Source organism: Gracilinanus agilis, chromosome 2 (genome assembly GCF_016433145.1).
Source record: "Gracilinanus agilis isolate LMUSP501 chromosome 2, AgileGrace, whole genome shotgun sequence".
NCBI classification, from domain to species: domain Eukaryota; kingdom Metazoa; phylum Chordata; class Mammalia; order Didelphimorphia; family Didelphidae; genus Gracilinanus; species Gracilinanus agilis.
In genome coordinates, this window is record NC_058131.1 from 443,356,448 (window position 1) to 443,372,205 (window position 15,758).

Here is a 15,758-nt window from a genome sequence, read left to right on the forward strand (position 1 = left end):
AATGACCCAGGACAATTCTGAGGGATTTATGGTAAAGATGCTACCCACATTCAGAGGAAGGACTGCAGGAGAGGAAACATATAAGAAAAACAACTGCTTGAACGCATGGGTCGGGGTGGACATGATTGGGGGTGTGGACTCGAAACTACCACACCAATGCAACTACCAACAATTTGGAAATTGGTCTTGATCAAGGACACATGACAAAACTAGTGGAAATGTGCATCGGCCATGGGTGGGGGGTGTGCGGGGGGGGGGGCGGTGAAGGGGATAAGAGGAGCATGAATCAGGTAACCATGTTAAAAATGTATATTAATAAATGTTAAAAATAAATAAATAAATAATAAAATATCAATAACTATTTGGTACTAGATAAGACAAGTAAATCAGTGGAACATAACAGGTAACAAACAAGCAATAAAAAACATTAGTTCAGTGTTTAATAAATTTAAAAATATAACTGAAATTGTAAGCAAACTGCTGGAAAAACTGGAAAGCAGTTTGATAGAAATTAAGTTTAGACTAGTATCTTATAGCATATGCTATAACAAATTCCAAATGGTTATGTGAACTGAATATAAAAGGCCACAACATAAAAGGTAGTACATTTCACCACTGTAGTCAGGGGAAAGAATGCTTAGCTAAATAGAGAACATAAATAACAAAATAGACAATTTAAATTATACATAATTAAACAATTTTGTGCAAATAAAATTAAAGCAGATAGAATAAGGAAAGCTATAAAGAATAATATGCATCAACTATAACTGATATAATTTCCAAACAAAACTAGCCAAGTCATTCTCATTAGATAAGTGATCAAAGGACATTTCAATTATTTTATGAAAACATGCTCCAAATAATTAATGATAAGGAAAGTCAAAGCTAAAATAACTCTACAGCTTACTTCACACCTTGCTAATGGACAAAACTGACAAAAAAGTAATTCTACTATTCAGTTCATTTTGGAAGGGCAGTGAGATATCAGGATCACAAGTATATTTTCTGGATAAAATTGACCAAACAATTCTTACCCTTAGACCCAGTGATTACAATGTTAGGGCCAAAAAGAGATTAAAGATATAATCAATGGATCTAAGGGTAAGAACTGTAGAGTTATTTAAACTTCTGAAGGTATTTTATTTTATACATGTACCCCCAATGTTTAGCATGGTACCTGGCATTCTTTATTAAGTAAATGTCGCTTTATTGACATGAACATTGATTGATTGAAAAAGAAATAAATACTAAATGTGAAAATATTTAAAAAATACTAAAAGGGCAGAGCAGCTAGGTGGCTCAGTGGATTGAGAACCAGGCCTAAAGATGGAAGGTTCTGGATTCATATCTGGTCTCAGACACTTCCTAGCTATGTGACCCTGGGCAAGTCACTTAACCCCCGTTGCTTAGCCCTTACCACTCTTCTGTCTTAGAATAAAAATACTGATTCCAAGATGGAAGCAAGGGTTTTAAAAAAGGAATACCAAAAGAAAGCAAAACTCTGAGTAAATAGAAAATCGAAATTAAGCCCTTCAGAAGAGATGATAAAATAGCATATCTCATCCCAGCCAAGATGTGGAGGGCTATGATAAAGGCAGGATGTTGCATATGGTTAAATCTCATTATTTTTGATTAAGTATATTTCTTTGTTATGAGGCAGAGTTCAACTTGAGGGTAAGGGTATAAACTCAGAAATCACTGTGATGTAGAAAACAAAAAACAAATTTATTTTTAATTACAAATAGCTCCAACTTTTGGGAATAAGTATTTCCATATGATATCATGGACAATTTTCATGATTATTATTGTATTTCCATAGCAGTTACAGAGTTTTATGAATGAACATGTATGTGCATGCATACACACACAAACAGCAGAGATAATATGACATCTGAATAAGACAAAAGGACTTAGTGTTGGGAAAGTCAGGGTTCAAATTCTGTCTCTGTGCTTCAGGCAACTCTCTTAAAACAGTTGCTAATCCCACTGTATATGTACAAATATGTATTGCACACACGTGTGTATACATATAGGCATTTTTGCATATATGTACATACAAACATGTAAGCATGCATATGTGTACACAAATGGTTAGTATTCAACTAGTACAGACATGGGCACATTCATGTTCACACACCTGCTTTGAATAGTTCCTCTAAGAAATTAAGACTGTGCTGTTTAAGCAATCTTTAACAAAGGTGCTCAGAAATAATACTCTGAGAAACCACAAAAGAAAAAAAGACCAGTCCTCAGAATGTGTTCATATTTCATTGTCTAATGATGTGAGAATGTCCACAAGCAGAATCATTTAATGACAATTAAGGATATTTGTCTTGTACCCAAGAGCTTTTGGTATGTGCATCACTAAAGAATAAACAACACTGGCTAAAGGAAATAAACAGTTAAAGAATATTCAGTCTTTTGAAAAAGTAAATAAAATTTAATTTCAATTTGATGAATGTTTATTAACTACCTACCAGTGCTAGGCAGCATAGAATGGAATTAGAAGCAGATAGGTGACGCAGTGGATAGAGATCTGGATTTGGAGATAGGAAGGCCTGAATTCATAAGCAGCCTCAGAAACTCACATGACCTTGGGCAAATCATATAACTTCTGATTTTAGTTTCCTCAACTGGAAAATGGGGATAATAATAGCACTTACCTCCTATGGTTGTTGTAAAGAATAAATAAGGCAGAATTTGTAAAGTACCTGGCACAAATTACTATTGTTACTATTATACCAGTGATGGCAGCGGCATGCCCAATATTCAGGCTGGGGGCGGTACCTGGCACTCCATCTCTAAAAGGTTCATTATCACTGGCATATACAGTCAGTATAATATTAGTTAGTTCTTAACTAATAGCTATTAGTTAGAAGGCAGGTGGCTCAGCAGACAAAACACTGGGCCTGGTGTCAGGAAGAATTAAGTTCAAATCTGGCCTATATGTGTGACCCCAGACAAGTCACTTAACCTTAATCCACTAGAGAAGGAAATGACAAACCACTTTAGTATCTTGGTCATGTTGTGAGGAAGATTAGATTAGGTATTTATTATGTATTGATTAGGAAGTACCTAGCAGGAAGGAGCTGGAGCTGGGAATTCCAGGTTGGAATGAAGGAGGAGTAAGTCTGTCTGTGCCCTGAGTGTGGACTCCATTAGTGGTGGGCAAAACTGCTGCCAGCCTGGGAGACCTCAGAGCAAAGGACACCCTGCTTCCTGATTTCCCCAGGGATCCTGTGTGGTGTGGCATCTAAGAAAAGGACAAATCTACAGAGCCAAGGGAGGAGGAGAAGTTTGAAAACTGGAGGACAGTGCTTCAAGCAGAACCCTCTCTACCTGGAACCTGAGATCATCTTGACTCCTGGCATCCAGAGATCATCAGTGGATTGCAGTGAGAATCCCAAAGCCACAAAAGCCCTAGCTGCACTCAAGCCTGGCAGGTTCCAGGTTTGAGGCAGAAACCCAGAGACTCCATTTACAGCTCCTTGGGCCCTGTTAGTTTAGATCACTTAGATAAGAGTAGAATAAGTCCTCCCATTGCCCTGTGGTTTTATCCCTTAGATTTTAAATATAGAAATCCTTTCCCACCTTTTAGTCTAACATAATTAAAGCTGTTAAGTCCCTTTTACCTTGTTAGCCTGTTACTCTACTCTGGTCTAGTGGAAGCTGGGTGACAGTTAATATCAACTGCCATTCCTGTGGAAATCCAGTAAACTCTGGTCTCTTCACCCTGGTTCAGTCTCTCATAAATCCTAAAGTGTGTTCCCACAAACCAGTTAGTTTATTGTAATATCCCTGGTGACCCCAGGGATATTTTCTTGACTGTAGGAAAATATATGTAAGGTAATGACCTTACATATATTTTCCTACAGTCAAGAAAATATCATGGACAATAATAGTGTGTTATAGTACATACTGTCATGAAGAATTAAACAGGACTAAATAACTAAAAAACAAGAAGTTATTAGTTAGTATAGAGCTGGCCCAGGAGCCAGGAAGACCTGAATTTAAGTTCTGTTTCTGATATATATATTCATTGTTATCCTGGACAAGTCATTTAACCTCCTAGTGTCAAAGCTACTCTCTAAGACTATAAGTAGCAGAAAAGATGCTGACTTCAATTGGTAGATGGGGTTTCTTGTCAATATATCAACGCAATCACAGATTTAGTGCTTATTCTTATCCCTAGTACCAGACATTGGGTTACAAAACTGAAATTTTACATTTTGTTGAAGGATATACCAATATCCAATAGATAAATTGAAGGATGTACCAATATCCAATAGATAAATGAAAACAAAACAATGTGAGGAGTAAGAAACAGAAATAACAGAGTAATTAGGAAAGGCTTTGCAAAATATGTAGAGCCTTGAAGGAAGTGTAAGATTCAAGAGGAAGAGGAAAGAGCATAATGCAAGCATGAGGAAACACATAGATAAAGATTCTACCTTGAAGGAAAGCCAGTTTGATTAGAATAGAGAATAATGTGAAGTAGATCTAGAAAGATGGGCTGGGACAGTTTGGGAAGGATTCTAAATAATAGATTGAGAAATTTGTATTAAGTCAATAAGGGAGTCACTGAAGATTTTTGATCATATCAGTGACATAGTCAGAGAACTATGCTATAGTGTATAGAAGATAGATTGGAGAGGGGAGTCTGGAAACGTGGGAGAAATAAAGGCCTGAACTACGATGGTTGTCATGTGAGGCAAGAAAAAGGGGCAGAAACAAAGAGATGCTAAGAGAGACTCATGGATCAGGGAAAGAGGAAAAGGGAAGAGTTATTAAGGGTGGCTTCAAAAATGAAAAAGTAGGTGTTTAGAAGTCTAGTCATACTCAACTGAAATAGGGAAATTCAAAGGAGAGAGAATTTTTTTCAATGATAATGAGCTCTACTTTGAGATGCTTTTATAACATCCAGGTAGATATGTCCTATAAGAAACCAGGGATATGGGAGTAACATTCAGGAGAGACATTAGTGCTATACCTAAAGATTTAAATCATCTAAATAGAAATGATGATTAAACTTTTTAGTACATGAAACTACAGAGAGAAATAGCCTATTAAGCTTGTGACTATGAGATACAAGCTGAATGATGATTCATCTGGACAAATAGGTAAGTAGGAAAGGTCAGTGTGTTTTGAAAGCAAAGGAGAATAGTATTTCCAGATTAGTATATTCATAGTGTTCTTAAATTGCAAACAGATCAAGGGTATGACTACTTCCGCCCCACCCCCACCAGATTTAGCAGTTGAGAAAGACATTTAGTTATTATCACAACAGAACATTCTAAGGCTAAAATTTGGCTATTCTTGGGCCCAAATGTTTTTGTTATATTTCTGAGCAACATCCCAACACATTCACCTTCAATACGTTCCTTTGAGATCTGCCCTAAATGATCTCTTGCCTACAGAAGTAGATTATATGATGAAATTACAAGGAAAATCAGCACAAGACAAATGGAACATGTGTGTGTGCAGATATAAACACATACACATTCGACAAACATACCCAAATTTCTATATAAAAGATGTCCAAAAAGGACCTATAAAGGGAGCCAGGTCTGAAGATGAGAAGTTCTGGGTTCAAATGTGACATCGGCCACTCCCTAGCTGTGTAACTCTAGATAAGTCACTTGGTCCCAATTGCTTAGCCCTTTAGAAGACAAGGGTTAAAAAAACTGTTTCTGTAATAACCATATAAAATTAAACTAAGGTTTCTTTGGTCAGAGCAATGAAATTTCCCTACCTAAAAAAAAATCATATCAATCAAAACAATGCTCTCTTTGTTGTTAAAATGTTATAAGGCCGTTGTGCTTTGTACAAAGGCGCTATCCTTATGACTGCAGCTGCTTTATAACTAGGATGTTCAAAGAAAAGGTGGTGGGTCAGGAACAGAACTGCATCATCCGCTTCCGGATCATCAAGAGGGTGGAGCTTGGATTGCTTTCCCACCACTGCACAGGCTATTTTCCTGAGAGGGTACCGCCTACCCACCCTCTAACAGAGGGAGCCCAGGAAGCTCCTCACTCTCAACCTACCCCTCCCAGTTGGACTCTGAATCATGAGCTCAGTATCCCGCTGGGGAAAAATCACGAAACAAAGCTAGGCTGCTTTTAGGCTAAACGGGAGTAGGGAGGCGGGGGATGGATTAGAGAGAAAAGAAAAATGCATTCCCTGCTCCTTCCTTTCTAAAAGCTCTCCCCCAGTGAAGGCATCCTCAAATAGAAGAGATTACCTAAGATTATTGGCTCGAGTCTATAACTGATCACAGGAGTATGGAGGCAGAAAACGCTCTCTACTTTTCCGCAATACAAAGGACCAGTAACCTTGTTACCCTTTCACTCCCCTTCCCTCCCTGCATTCCCCACCCCCTACACACTAAACCCTAGCAGCTCAGAGCTAGGGCCCAGAGCACGTAGGCTGCTCTCTGCCCAAAGTGGTCCACTTTTTAGCTGCTATATTCTCTCACCTCCTTCTAAGTCGTAACAGCATTACCGCCCCACTCCCTCGAGCAAATCTCGCAAGACTTCCGGGGAAGAGCTGCATGTCCGAATGCAGAGTCTGCATTGGGAAGAAGAGGAACTGAATGCAAGCTTAGCCCTAGACGCAACAGCAGCTTACACTAGGCCCGTGCCCAAATGGAGTGAGCCCAGGAGACGGATTTACCCCAGTAATAATTCCTACAGTTAAATCTCCTTTCGTCCAGCCCTTCAAAATGCAACAGATGGAGCTAAGTCCGGCTTTGGTTCCCTCCCTACCGTAGAAGCATTGGTTAGAAATTTCAAATTCTGGGTCAAGAGAAGGCTATATAGAGAAAATACAATTTGCTACCTACCCCAACTGTTTCTGTCCCTGCGGCTCTTGGCCATACCGATACACCTAGTACTGCTGCTGCTGCTCCTGCTGCTGCTGCTGCTGCTAGTCTCCTTTCTGGCAACTCTAACTGTGTCCTGGACTGCAGGTTGCAGCTTTGGGAGGCACCGTTGGTTGGATGCAGTTCTCTGCGTCTGAAGATGTTGCAACGCACTAGTAGGGAGGGGTCGAGAGGAAATGGGAGGAGATGGAAAGGGATGGAAATGGAGCTCAGCATCACTAGCCAAAATTCTCACAAATACCAGTGAGAAGCTCTCCTAGGCCAATTCACACCAAATGAATGGGTTTAGAGTGATGGGTGTGTTTATACTTGTGTGTGTTTCACTAATCATCTCCCGTATGTCTTCTGAGGTTGATTTTCATTATCTATGACACATACTGCTTGAGCAACAACCCCATAGACCTGGCACCCTCTCCTTACAGATTCATACATTGCCAATAAAACCCATTATATTGGAAGGTCAAAGAAGTGCAAATATCTCTTTCATAACTACTCAGATATAGAAAACTTATCAATATGCTAACAGAAGTTCAAATATTGTATGCTTATCCATGAAGTTAAATTTCTTTCCAGATTTTGTGTTGGTCCTCAGTTTACACTCATCTTTGCTTGTCTTTGCCCAAGAGATTGGACTGTATCTAAAGAAGGGAAAGATATATATATATATATATATAATATTACATATAATACTACATATAATACTAATTCAATATTTAACAGATAAATTGTTTTTTAAATCTCCTTCTAAATTTGTAGTGTCCTTCTTGGAAATGAAGAATATTATAGAGTATTCTTGTATGAATTGTGTGAATATCTAAAACCTGAAATTTCTTTTTATAAACTACATTTAAAAAAAATACAAAGGCTTGAAACTGCAAGCATAGGCAAACAGCGCGGCACTGTTAAAGTTTAGAATTCAAAAAACTACTTGTTAGCTATTTTAATGTTCATTTAAAGCAGGCCCTAAATTTACATAAATCAAACTTTTTAATTAGCTTGTTTGCATCATTTATCTTTGAAGATATATACCACTATTATGAGGCCTTTTACTATTTAAGTACAAATCAAGTATCTCTTATTCTATCCCTGTTCTCTAAAATGGATAAATTTAATGAAGAACTTGGATTTGTAGGCAAGGTAGGATATAGCATGCAGGGAATCATAAGGAGAGGCACCTCAAATATTAATAAATACCTGATTCTTTTAGTTTTTTATGTAACCCTTGGCTAAAAGGGCCATTTTCATAACACTTTCCTCATCAGTGGAGATTGAGTGATTTCATAACTCCATGACTTCATGAGGGATGGAGATGGTGAAGGTTGGAGCAAAGGAAAAATCCTAGTCTTCTGTAGATCCTTACACACACACACACATTCTCTCTTTCTCTCTCTCTCTCTCTCTCTCTCTCTCTCTCTCTCTCTCTCTCTCTCTCTCTCTCTTTTTCTCTCTGATTTTAGGTATCAACTTGGATAATTGGGTTTTTATACTATTTGCTGGCATTTCATGAGAAGAGAATATAGCCTTCTATATATAGCTTGGGATGTCTTCATTAAGGAGTAGTTAGCAGTGTAGCTTGAACCTAATTTTAAAAAGAAGATTGATATAATTTTAGCTTAGTAGCCTCCTTTCCTCTGAAGAGAGCAAAATAAACAACCTGTTTCCAACCTCTTTGGGAAAGAATTGGTTTTCCTTAGAGAAGGAGAGCAGGGAGACTTTAGATATATCTATTCTTACCTCTCTGATAGCCACATATAGACAGACTCAAGTGGATATACATGTATCTACATGAGTAAAACAGAGCACCCCATACTCCCAACATTTAAATTGTACTTTTATCATATTATAGTAGGACTCTCATATTTGAGGGGGGATACAGTCCATGACCTACCATGGATGGCTGAAACCATGAATATAATAAACAAACACCTGCTGAACCCAGATACATTGTAATTTCATTATACATACATATAATAAAGTTTAACTGATAAATTGAACACATTACCAACATTAATTACAGTAATAATAAAGTACATTGTATATTATATATATAGTACTGTACTCTCTTGGGGTGTATGGATGCTCAAAGGACTAACACTTCTTGTATGAGGTTTTGCTAAACCTTTTTCAGGGCTGCTCATCAATCTTTGTGTCCACCTGACACTGAATTTTCACCTGTGACTCCAAGAAGCTGTAGCATGCAATAAGGGCCACACTCCAGTAATCTTAGCAGATGAGCTATTGGTCCACAAATCCATTGGTGAGTTAAGGGGATTTCTACCTCAAGCATATGAAGATTTTTACCAATGCAAGGGGCAAATGAGAATAATTTGCCTTAAAGGCATCTGAGGCAGGTGCTATGAGTGCTTAGAATTTGGTCAGAGATTGAAGATGCCAAGGTCATCCAATGAATTGTAGACTATCACTAGTCATCTTTTTTTCTCTTTTGTCTTACAGCTGGACTTTGATGATACTGGAAGAGAGAGTGAAGCTGATGATTTCATACAATTCTGCCTCTTCATTCCAATTCATGTTTAAATCAAGACATCACCCTGTGATGATGTATTGGTCTTCCTTGAAAACAAAGGACAAACAAGAACCCTCTCTGTGTCTCTGCCCCACTATATACATAAATATATGTCTAGCATATTAAGAATTTATTGAAATGGGCAATCATTTACCATACTCTACTTATATTAAGTAGCACTATATAAGGTGAGAGTACATTTTAATTGTTCACTAGTATGAACAAAGCCTCCCTTTCTGCAACAGGAAGTCTATTAGGATTAATTGAGAGACTTGAGCCCTTCTGGGCCTGAATTAAATCATAGAGATAGATGGAATCAGAGATTCAAATACCATCAAGGAATGATGAGGAGTGTCATGGTGTTGGTCTTGGGGGCTCATCCCTATTCCTTGGCTAAAGGGAAACTTAAAAAGGAACTCTTACTTTTTTGGTTCAGGTTTTATATTGGGATGAAACGAGGTACTCATAAGTCACAAAAAGTTAAGAAATAGAGGTTTACTTTGCTCCAAAATAGCAAGAATTTGTAAAAAGGATACAATGACCCTTAGCTTCCATAAACACAATCTCCTTTTTTCTATATGAAAATATGTTTGAACAGAAGAAGTATGAAGACTCTTGTGATCTCTAGACATCTGCCATGTAAGAGTGGTACTCTGTAATTCCACAATTATATATGAGTGGAACATGTAAATGCCTTTAGGTGACAAACAAGTGAAAAAGGAGCCAGTAAGTTCTCAAAGATAGCTTTGTTTCCTTTTAAGGAAAACTAATGCCTGCTGCAAGAAAAACTAATACCTCTTGCATGGGAAGGAGGGAGAAGGTAAGTTGATGGGGTGAAAAGCCTGATTCTGGCAGAGACTACATATCTGTTGTATCACTATTCAAAGAATTTTCTAAGAAGACTTTCTATCATTTAAATGCCTACAAGATTTTTTTTAACAATTCTCTCTGTCATAAAAAAATAAAAGGGGAAAAAATAAACAACAGCCCCAACTCTCTGAGTCACCATAAAGAAAAATAAGAAAAAAATGGGGAGGGCAAAAGCCAGGATTCTTAGTTTCTCACCCTCTTACCCAGTCCCTTGAGAAGGACTGAGTCTTAGATCTCAATGATCTCATTAAAGTTGTTGATAATGCCATATCTTTGTAGTTCACAATGGGTTTCCTAGTGCAGGGTAGAACCAATGAACAAATTAGCTGATGAACTGGAACAGGACCAGAAATATTGGGAACACAGCAAAGATGATAACACTTCTGGCACAGTTAAAAATTCTTCATTCATTTGGGCCATTTCTAGTAATGTGGCTAAGAGATCATAAGTTTCTTGTATGCAACTTTTCCTGAGATCTAAGTTGATACTGAGATTTTCCAAATACTACTATCCTCTCAGTGTTCTCTGATTCACTCATCAAAATCTCCCACTCCCTGAAAATCATTTAAAGGGAATTATCTAACAGCTTTGCTCCTTAGAGACCTGTACAAAGGATCCCTTTTCCCAGGGAAGCTTCTCTCTTAACCCAATGCTATTAGAGAATCAGAATTATCAAGTCAGTTAGGAGACTGTCACTCAAGTAAATACCCACTATAGCTACATAGCAATAGTTCCACCTTCCCCATGCTTTTATAAAGTAAGATGCTTCCAACAATATCATTCCAGGACTTTCTTTTTTTTTAAACATTTATTAATATTTATTTTTTAGAAAGGTTAACATGGTTACATAATTCATGCTCTTACTTTCCCCTTCACACTCCGAGCTCCCCCCACTCCCTCCGGCCAACACCCGATGCATATTTTCCACTGGTTTTAACATGTGTTATTCATCAAGACCTATTTCTAAATTGTTGATAGTTGCACTGGTGTGGTAGTTTCAAGTCTACATCCCCAATCATGTCAACCTCAACCCATGTGTTCAAGCAGTTGTTTTTCTTCTGTTTCTACTCCTGTAGTTCTTCCTCTGAATGTGGGTGATGTTCTTTTCCACAAGTCCCTGAGAATTGTCATTTGCATTGCTGCTAGTACAGAAGTTCATTACATTCTATTTTACCACAGTGTATTGGTCTCTGTGTACAATGTTCTTCTGGCTCTGCTCCTTTTGCTCTGCATCAATTCCTGGAGGTCTTTCCAGTTCACATGGAATTCCTCCAGTTTATTATTCCTTTGAACACAATAGTATTCCATCATCAGCATACACCACAATTTGTTCAGCCATTCCCCAATTGAAGGGCATACCCTCGTTTTCCATTTTTTTTGCCACCACAAAAAGAGCAGCTATAAATATTTTCCTACAAGTCTGTTTATCTATGATCTCTTTGGAGTACAAACACAACAATGGTATGGCTGTATCAAAGGGCAGACATTCTTTTATAGCCCTTTGAGCATAGTTCCAAATTGCCAGCCAGAATGGTTGGATCAGTTCACAACTCCACCAGCAATGCATTAATGCCCCAGTTTTGCCAAATCCCCTCCAGCATTCATTACTCTCCCCTTCTTGCATTTTAGCCAATCTGCTAGGTATGAGGTGATACCTCAGAGTTGTTTTGATTTGCAAATCTAAATTTGAGATTTAGAACACTTTCTCATGTGCTTATTGATACTTTTGATTTCTTTATTTGAAAATTGCCTATTCATGTCTCTTGCCCATTTATCAATTGAGGAATGGCTTGATTTTTTATACAATTGGTTTAACTCCTTGTATATTTGAGTAATTAGACCTCTGTAAGAGTTTTTTGTTATAAAGATCTTTTCCCAATTTGTTTTTCCCTTCTGATTTTGGCTACATTGTTTTTCTTTGAACAAAAGCTTTTTAGTTTAATATAATCAAAACCATTTAATTTACATTTTGTAATTTTCTCTAACTCTTGCTTGGTTTTAAAATTTTCCATTTCCCATAGATCTGACAGGTATACTATTCTATGTTCAGTTAGTTTTCTTATAGTTCCCTTCTTTATATTCAAGTCATTCACCCATTCTGAATTTATCTTGGTGTAGGGTGTGAAATGTTGATCTCAACCTAATCTCTCCCATATTGTTTTCCAATTTTCCTAACAGTTTTTGTCAAATAGTGGATTCCTGTCCCAGAAGTTGGGCTCTTTGGGTTTATCATACACTGTCTTGCTGATGTCATTTACCCCAAGTCTATTCCACTGATCCTCCCTTCTGTCTTAGCCAGTACCATATTTTTTTGATGACTGCTGCTTTATAGTATAGTTTAATATCTGGTACTGCTAGCCCCCTTCCTTCACATTTTTTTTCATTATTTGCCTTGATATTCTTGATCTTTTGTTATTCCAAATGAACTTTGTTATAGTTTTTCCTAATTCAGTAAAGAAGTTTTTTGGTAGTTTGATAGGTATGGCACTAAATAGGTAAATTAATTTTGGTAGAATAGTCATTTTTATTATGTTAGCTTATCCTACCCATGAGCAATCAATGTTTTTCCAATTTGTTTAGATCTAGTTTTATTTGTTTGGAAAGTGTTTTGTAGTTGTTTTCGTATAATTCCTGTGTTTGTTTTGCTAGATAGATTCCTAAGTATCTTATATTGTCTAGGTGATTTTAAATGGTGTTTCTCTTTCTACCTCTTGCTGTTGTGATGTGTTGGAAACGTGTAGAAATGCTGATGATTTATGTGCATTTATTTTGTATCCTGCAACTTTGCTAAAGTTGTTGATTATTTCTACTAACTTTTTAGTTGATTCTCTAGGATTTTTTAAGTAGACCATCATATCATCTGCAAAGAGTGATAGCTTAGTCTCCTCATTGCCTATTTTGATACCTTCAATTTCTTTTTCTTCTCTAATTGCTATTACTAGTGTTTCTAGCACAATGTTGAATAATAGAGGTGATAATGGGCATCCTTGTTTCACTCCTGATCTTATTGGGAAGGCTTCTAATTATCCCCATTGCATATGATGCTTGTTGATGGTTTTAGGTATATACTGTTTATTGTTTTTAGGAAAGGTCCTTCTATTCCTATATTTTCAGTGTTTTCAATAGGAATGGATGCTGTATTTTGTCAAAGGCTTTTTCAGCATCTATTGAGATAATCATGTGATTTTTGTTTGTTAGATTGTTGATATGGTCAATTATGTGGATGGTTTTCCTAATGTTGAACCATCCTTGCATTCCTGGTATAAATCCCACCTGATCATGGTGGATGATCCTCTTGATCACTTGCTGGAGTCTCTTTGCTAATATTCTATTTAAAATGTTTGCATCTATGTTCATTAGGGAGATTGGTCTATAGTTTTCTTTTTCTGTTTTTGATCTACCTGGCTTTGGAATCAGTACCATATTTGTGTCATAAAAGGAATTTGGTAGGACCCCTTCTTTGCTTATCATATCAAATAATTTGTATAGTATTGGGATTAGTTGTTCTTTGAATGTCTGATAGAATTCACTTGTGAATCCATCAGGCCCTGGTGATTTTTTCTTAGGGAGTTCTTTGAAGGCTTGTTCAATTTCTTTTTCTGATATGGGATTATTTAGGTATTCTATTTCTTCTGCTGTTAATCTAGGCAATTTATATTTTTGTAAATATTCATCCATATCTCCTAGAATGCTATATTTATTGCCATATAATTGGGCAAATTAGTTTTTAATGATTGCCTTAATTTCCCCTTCATTAGGGGTGAGGTCTCCCTTTTCATCTTTGATACTGTCAATTTGATTTTCTTCTTTCCTTTTTTTTATTAGATTGACCAGTACTTTGTCTATTTTATCTGATTTTTCAAAATACCAGCTTCTAGTCTTATTTATTAATTCAATAATTCTTTTACTTTTGATTCTATTAATTTCTCCCTTGATTTTTAGTATTTCTAATTTAGTTTTCATCTGGGGATTTTTCATTTGCTAGCTTTCTAATTTTTTAAGTTGCATGCCCAATTCATTAATCTCTGCCCTCCCTAATTTGTTAATATATGCACTCAGGAATATAAATTTCCCCCTGAGTACTGCCTTGGCTGCATCCCACAGAGTTTGGTAGGATGTCTCATCATTTTCATTCTCTTCAATGAAATTGTTGATTGTTTCTATGATTTCTTCTTTGACAAATAGGTTTTGGAGAATCATAGTATTTAATTTCCAATTACTTTTTGATTTTCCTGTCCAGGTGCCCTTACTAATTATTATTTTTATTGCATTATGATCTGAGAAGGTTACATTCATTATTTCTGCTCTTTTGCATTTGTTTGCAATGTTTCTATGCCCTATTACATCGTCAATCTTTGTGAATATACCATGTGCAGCTGAAAAGAAAGTGTATTCCTTTTTGTCCCTATTTATTTTTCTCCACATATCAATTAAATCTAATTTTTCTAGGACTTCATTTACCTCTCTTACCTCTTTCTTATTTATTTTTTGGTTTGATTTATCTAGATCTGAAAGAGGAATATTTAGATCTCCCACTATTATGGTTTTACTATCTATTTCCTTCTTGAGCTCTGCCAATTTCTCCTTTATGAATCTGGTTGCTATGCCATTTGGTGCATACATATTGAACAGTGTTATTTCCTCATTGTCTATACTGCCTTTAATCAGGATGTAATGACCTTCCCTATCTTTTTTAATCATATCTATTTTTACTTTGGTTTTGTCAGAAATCATAATTGCCACTCCTGCCTTCTTTTTCTCATTTGACGCCCAAAAGATTTTCTTCAAGCCCTGAACCTTAAACTTGTGTATGTCCACCTGCCTCATATGTGTTTCTTGTAGACAACATATGATAGGATTTTCGTTTCTAATCCACTCTGCTCTTTGCTTCCTTTTGTGTAAATAGAATTAGCTCCAGCCCATTAATAGTAAAAAATCCACTCAACCTAGGCGTGCTAATGATGTCACCCTAACCTCCCTTAGTGGGGAGGGGAGACGAGTTACCCACACGTGACAATAAGTAACAAATCAAGAATAAGGGACTGCCCTTTGGGTAGTCCAAATCAATGTAGAAACAGCCATTTGTCCATTTGCATTAGAAGTGGACCACAGGAAGCGATGAAAGACACTATCTCTTTAAGTAAGTTAGTGAACTTCCTGTGGGGGCAGTTGCTGTCTCGAACGGAAAGAAGAAGCATCTCCTGAGACCACAGACAGCTTACACTCTATATTGTCATGTGGGTAAGTTAGGCTGACTTCCTTGGCCTAGCTGGGCCTAATCTAAACTCTGCCTATCTGGCTGTTGGGCCTTGTGGCTTACAGCTTCATTTATTAACCTTTATAACCTTCTTCTCTCTCCATCCAGGCCTTTGGCCTGAACTAGCCTCTCTCCTTTTCTCTTTACTCCTACTTTTTACCTACCAGACTGTAAATAAACTCTTCAACCCAATGCTGACTTGGGTCTGATTTAATTACAGAATCAAC

General features: G+C 36.9%; 1 protein-coding gene across 1 annotated transcript in view; it reads right to left on the bottom strand.

Moving 5' to 3' along the window:
* Nucleotides 1-11,214, bottom strand: part of ATL1 (atlastin GTPase 1) — a 120,754-nt gene extending 109,540 nt beyond the window's left edge. Inside the window, exons 1-4 of the mRNA XM_044659945.1 lie at nucleotides 11,139-11,214; nucleotides 6,878-7,032; nucleotides 6,502-6,567; nucleotides 6,045-6,084 (exon numbers count right to left, since the gene is read on the bottom strand). Coding sequence (XP_044515880.1) covers nucleotides 6,045-6,084; nucleotides 6,502-6,567; nucleotides 6,878-7,032; nucleotides 11,139-11,214 — 337 coding nt within the window. The remainder of the gene's footprint in view (nucleotides 1-6,044; nucleotides 6,085-6,501; nucleotides 6,568-6,877; nucleotides 7,033-11,138) is intronic.
* Between the last annotated feature and the right edge of the window lie 4,544 nt (nucleotides 11,215-15,758).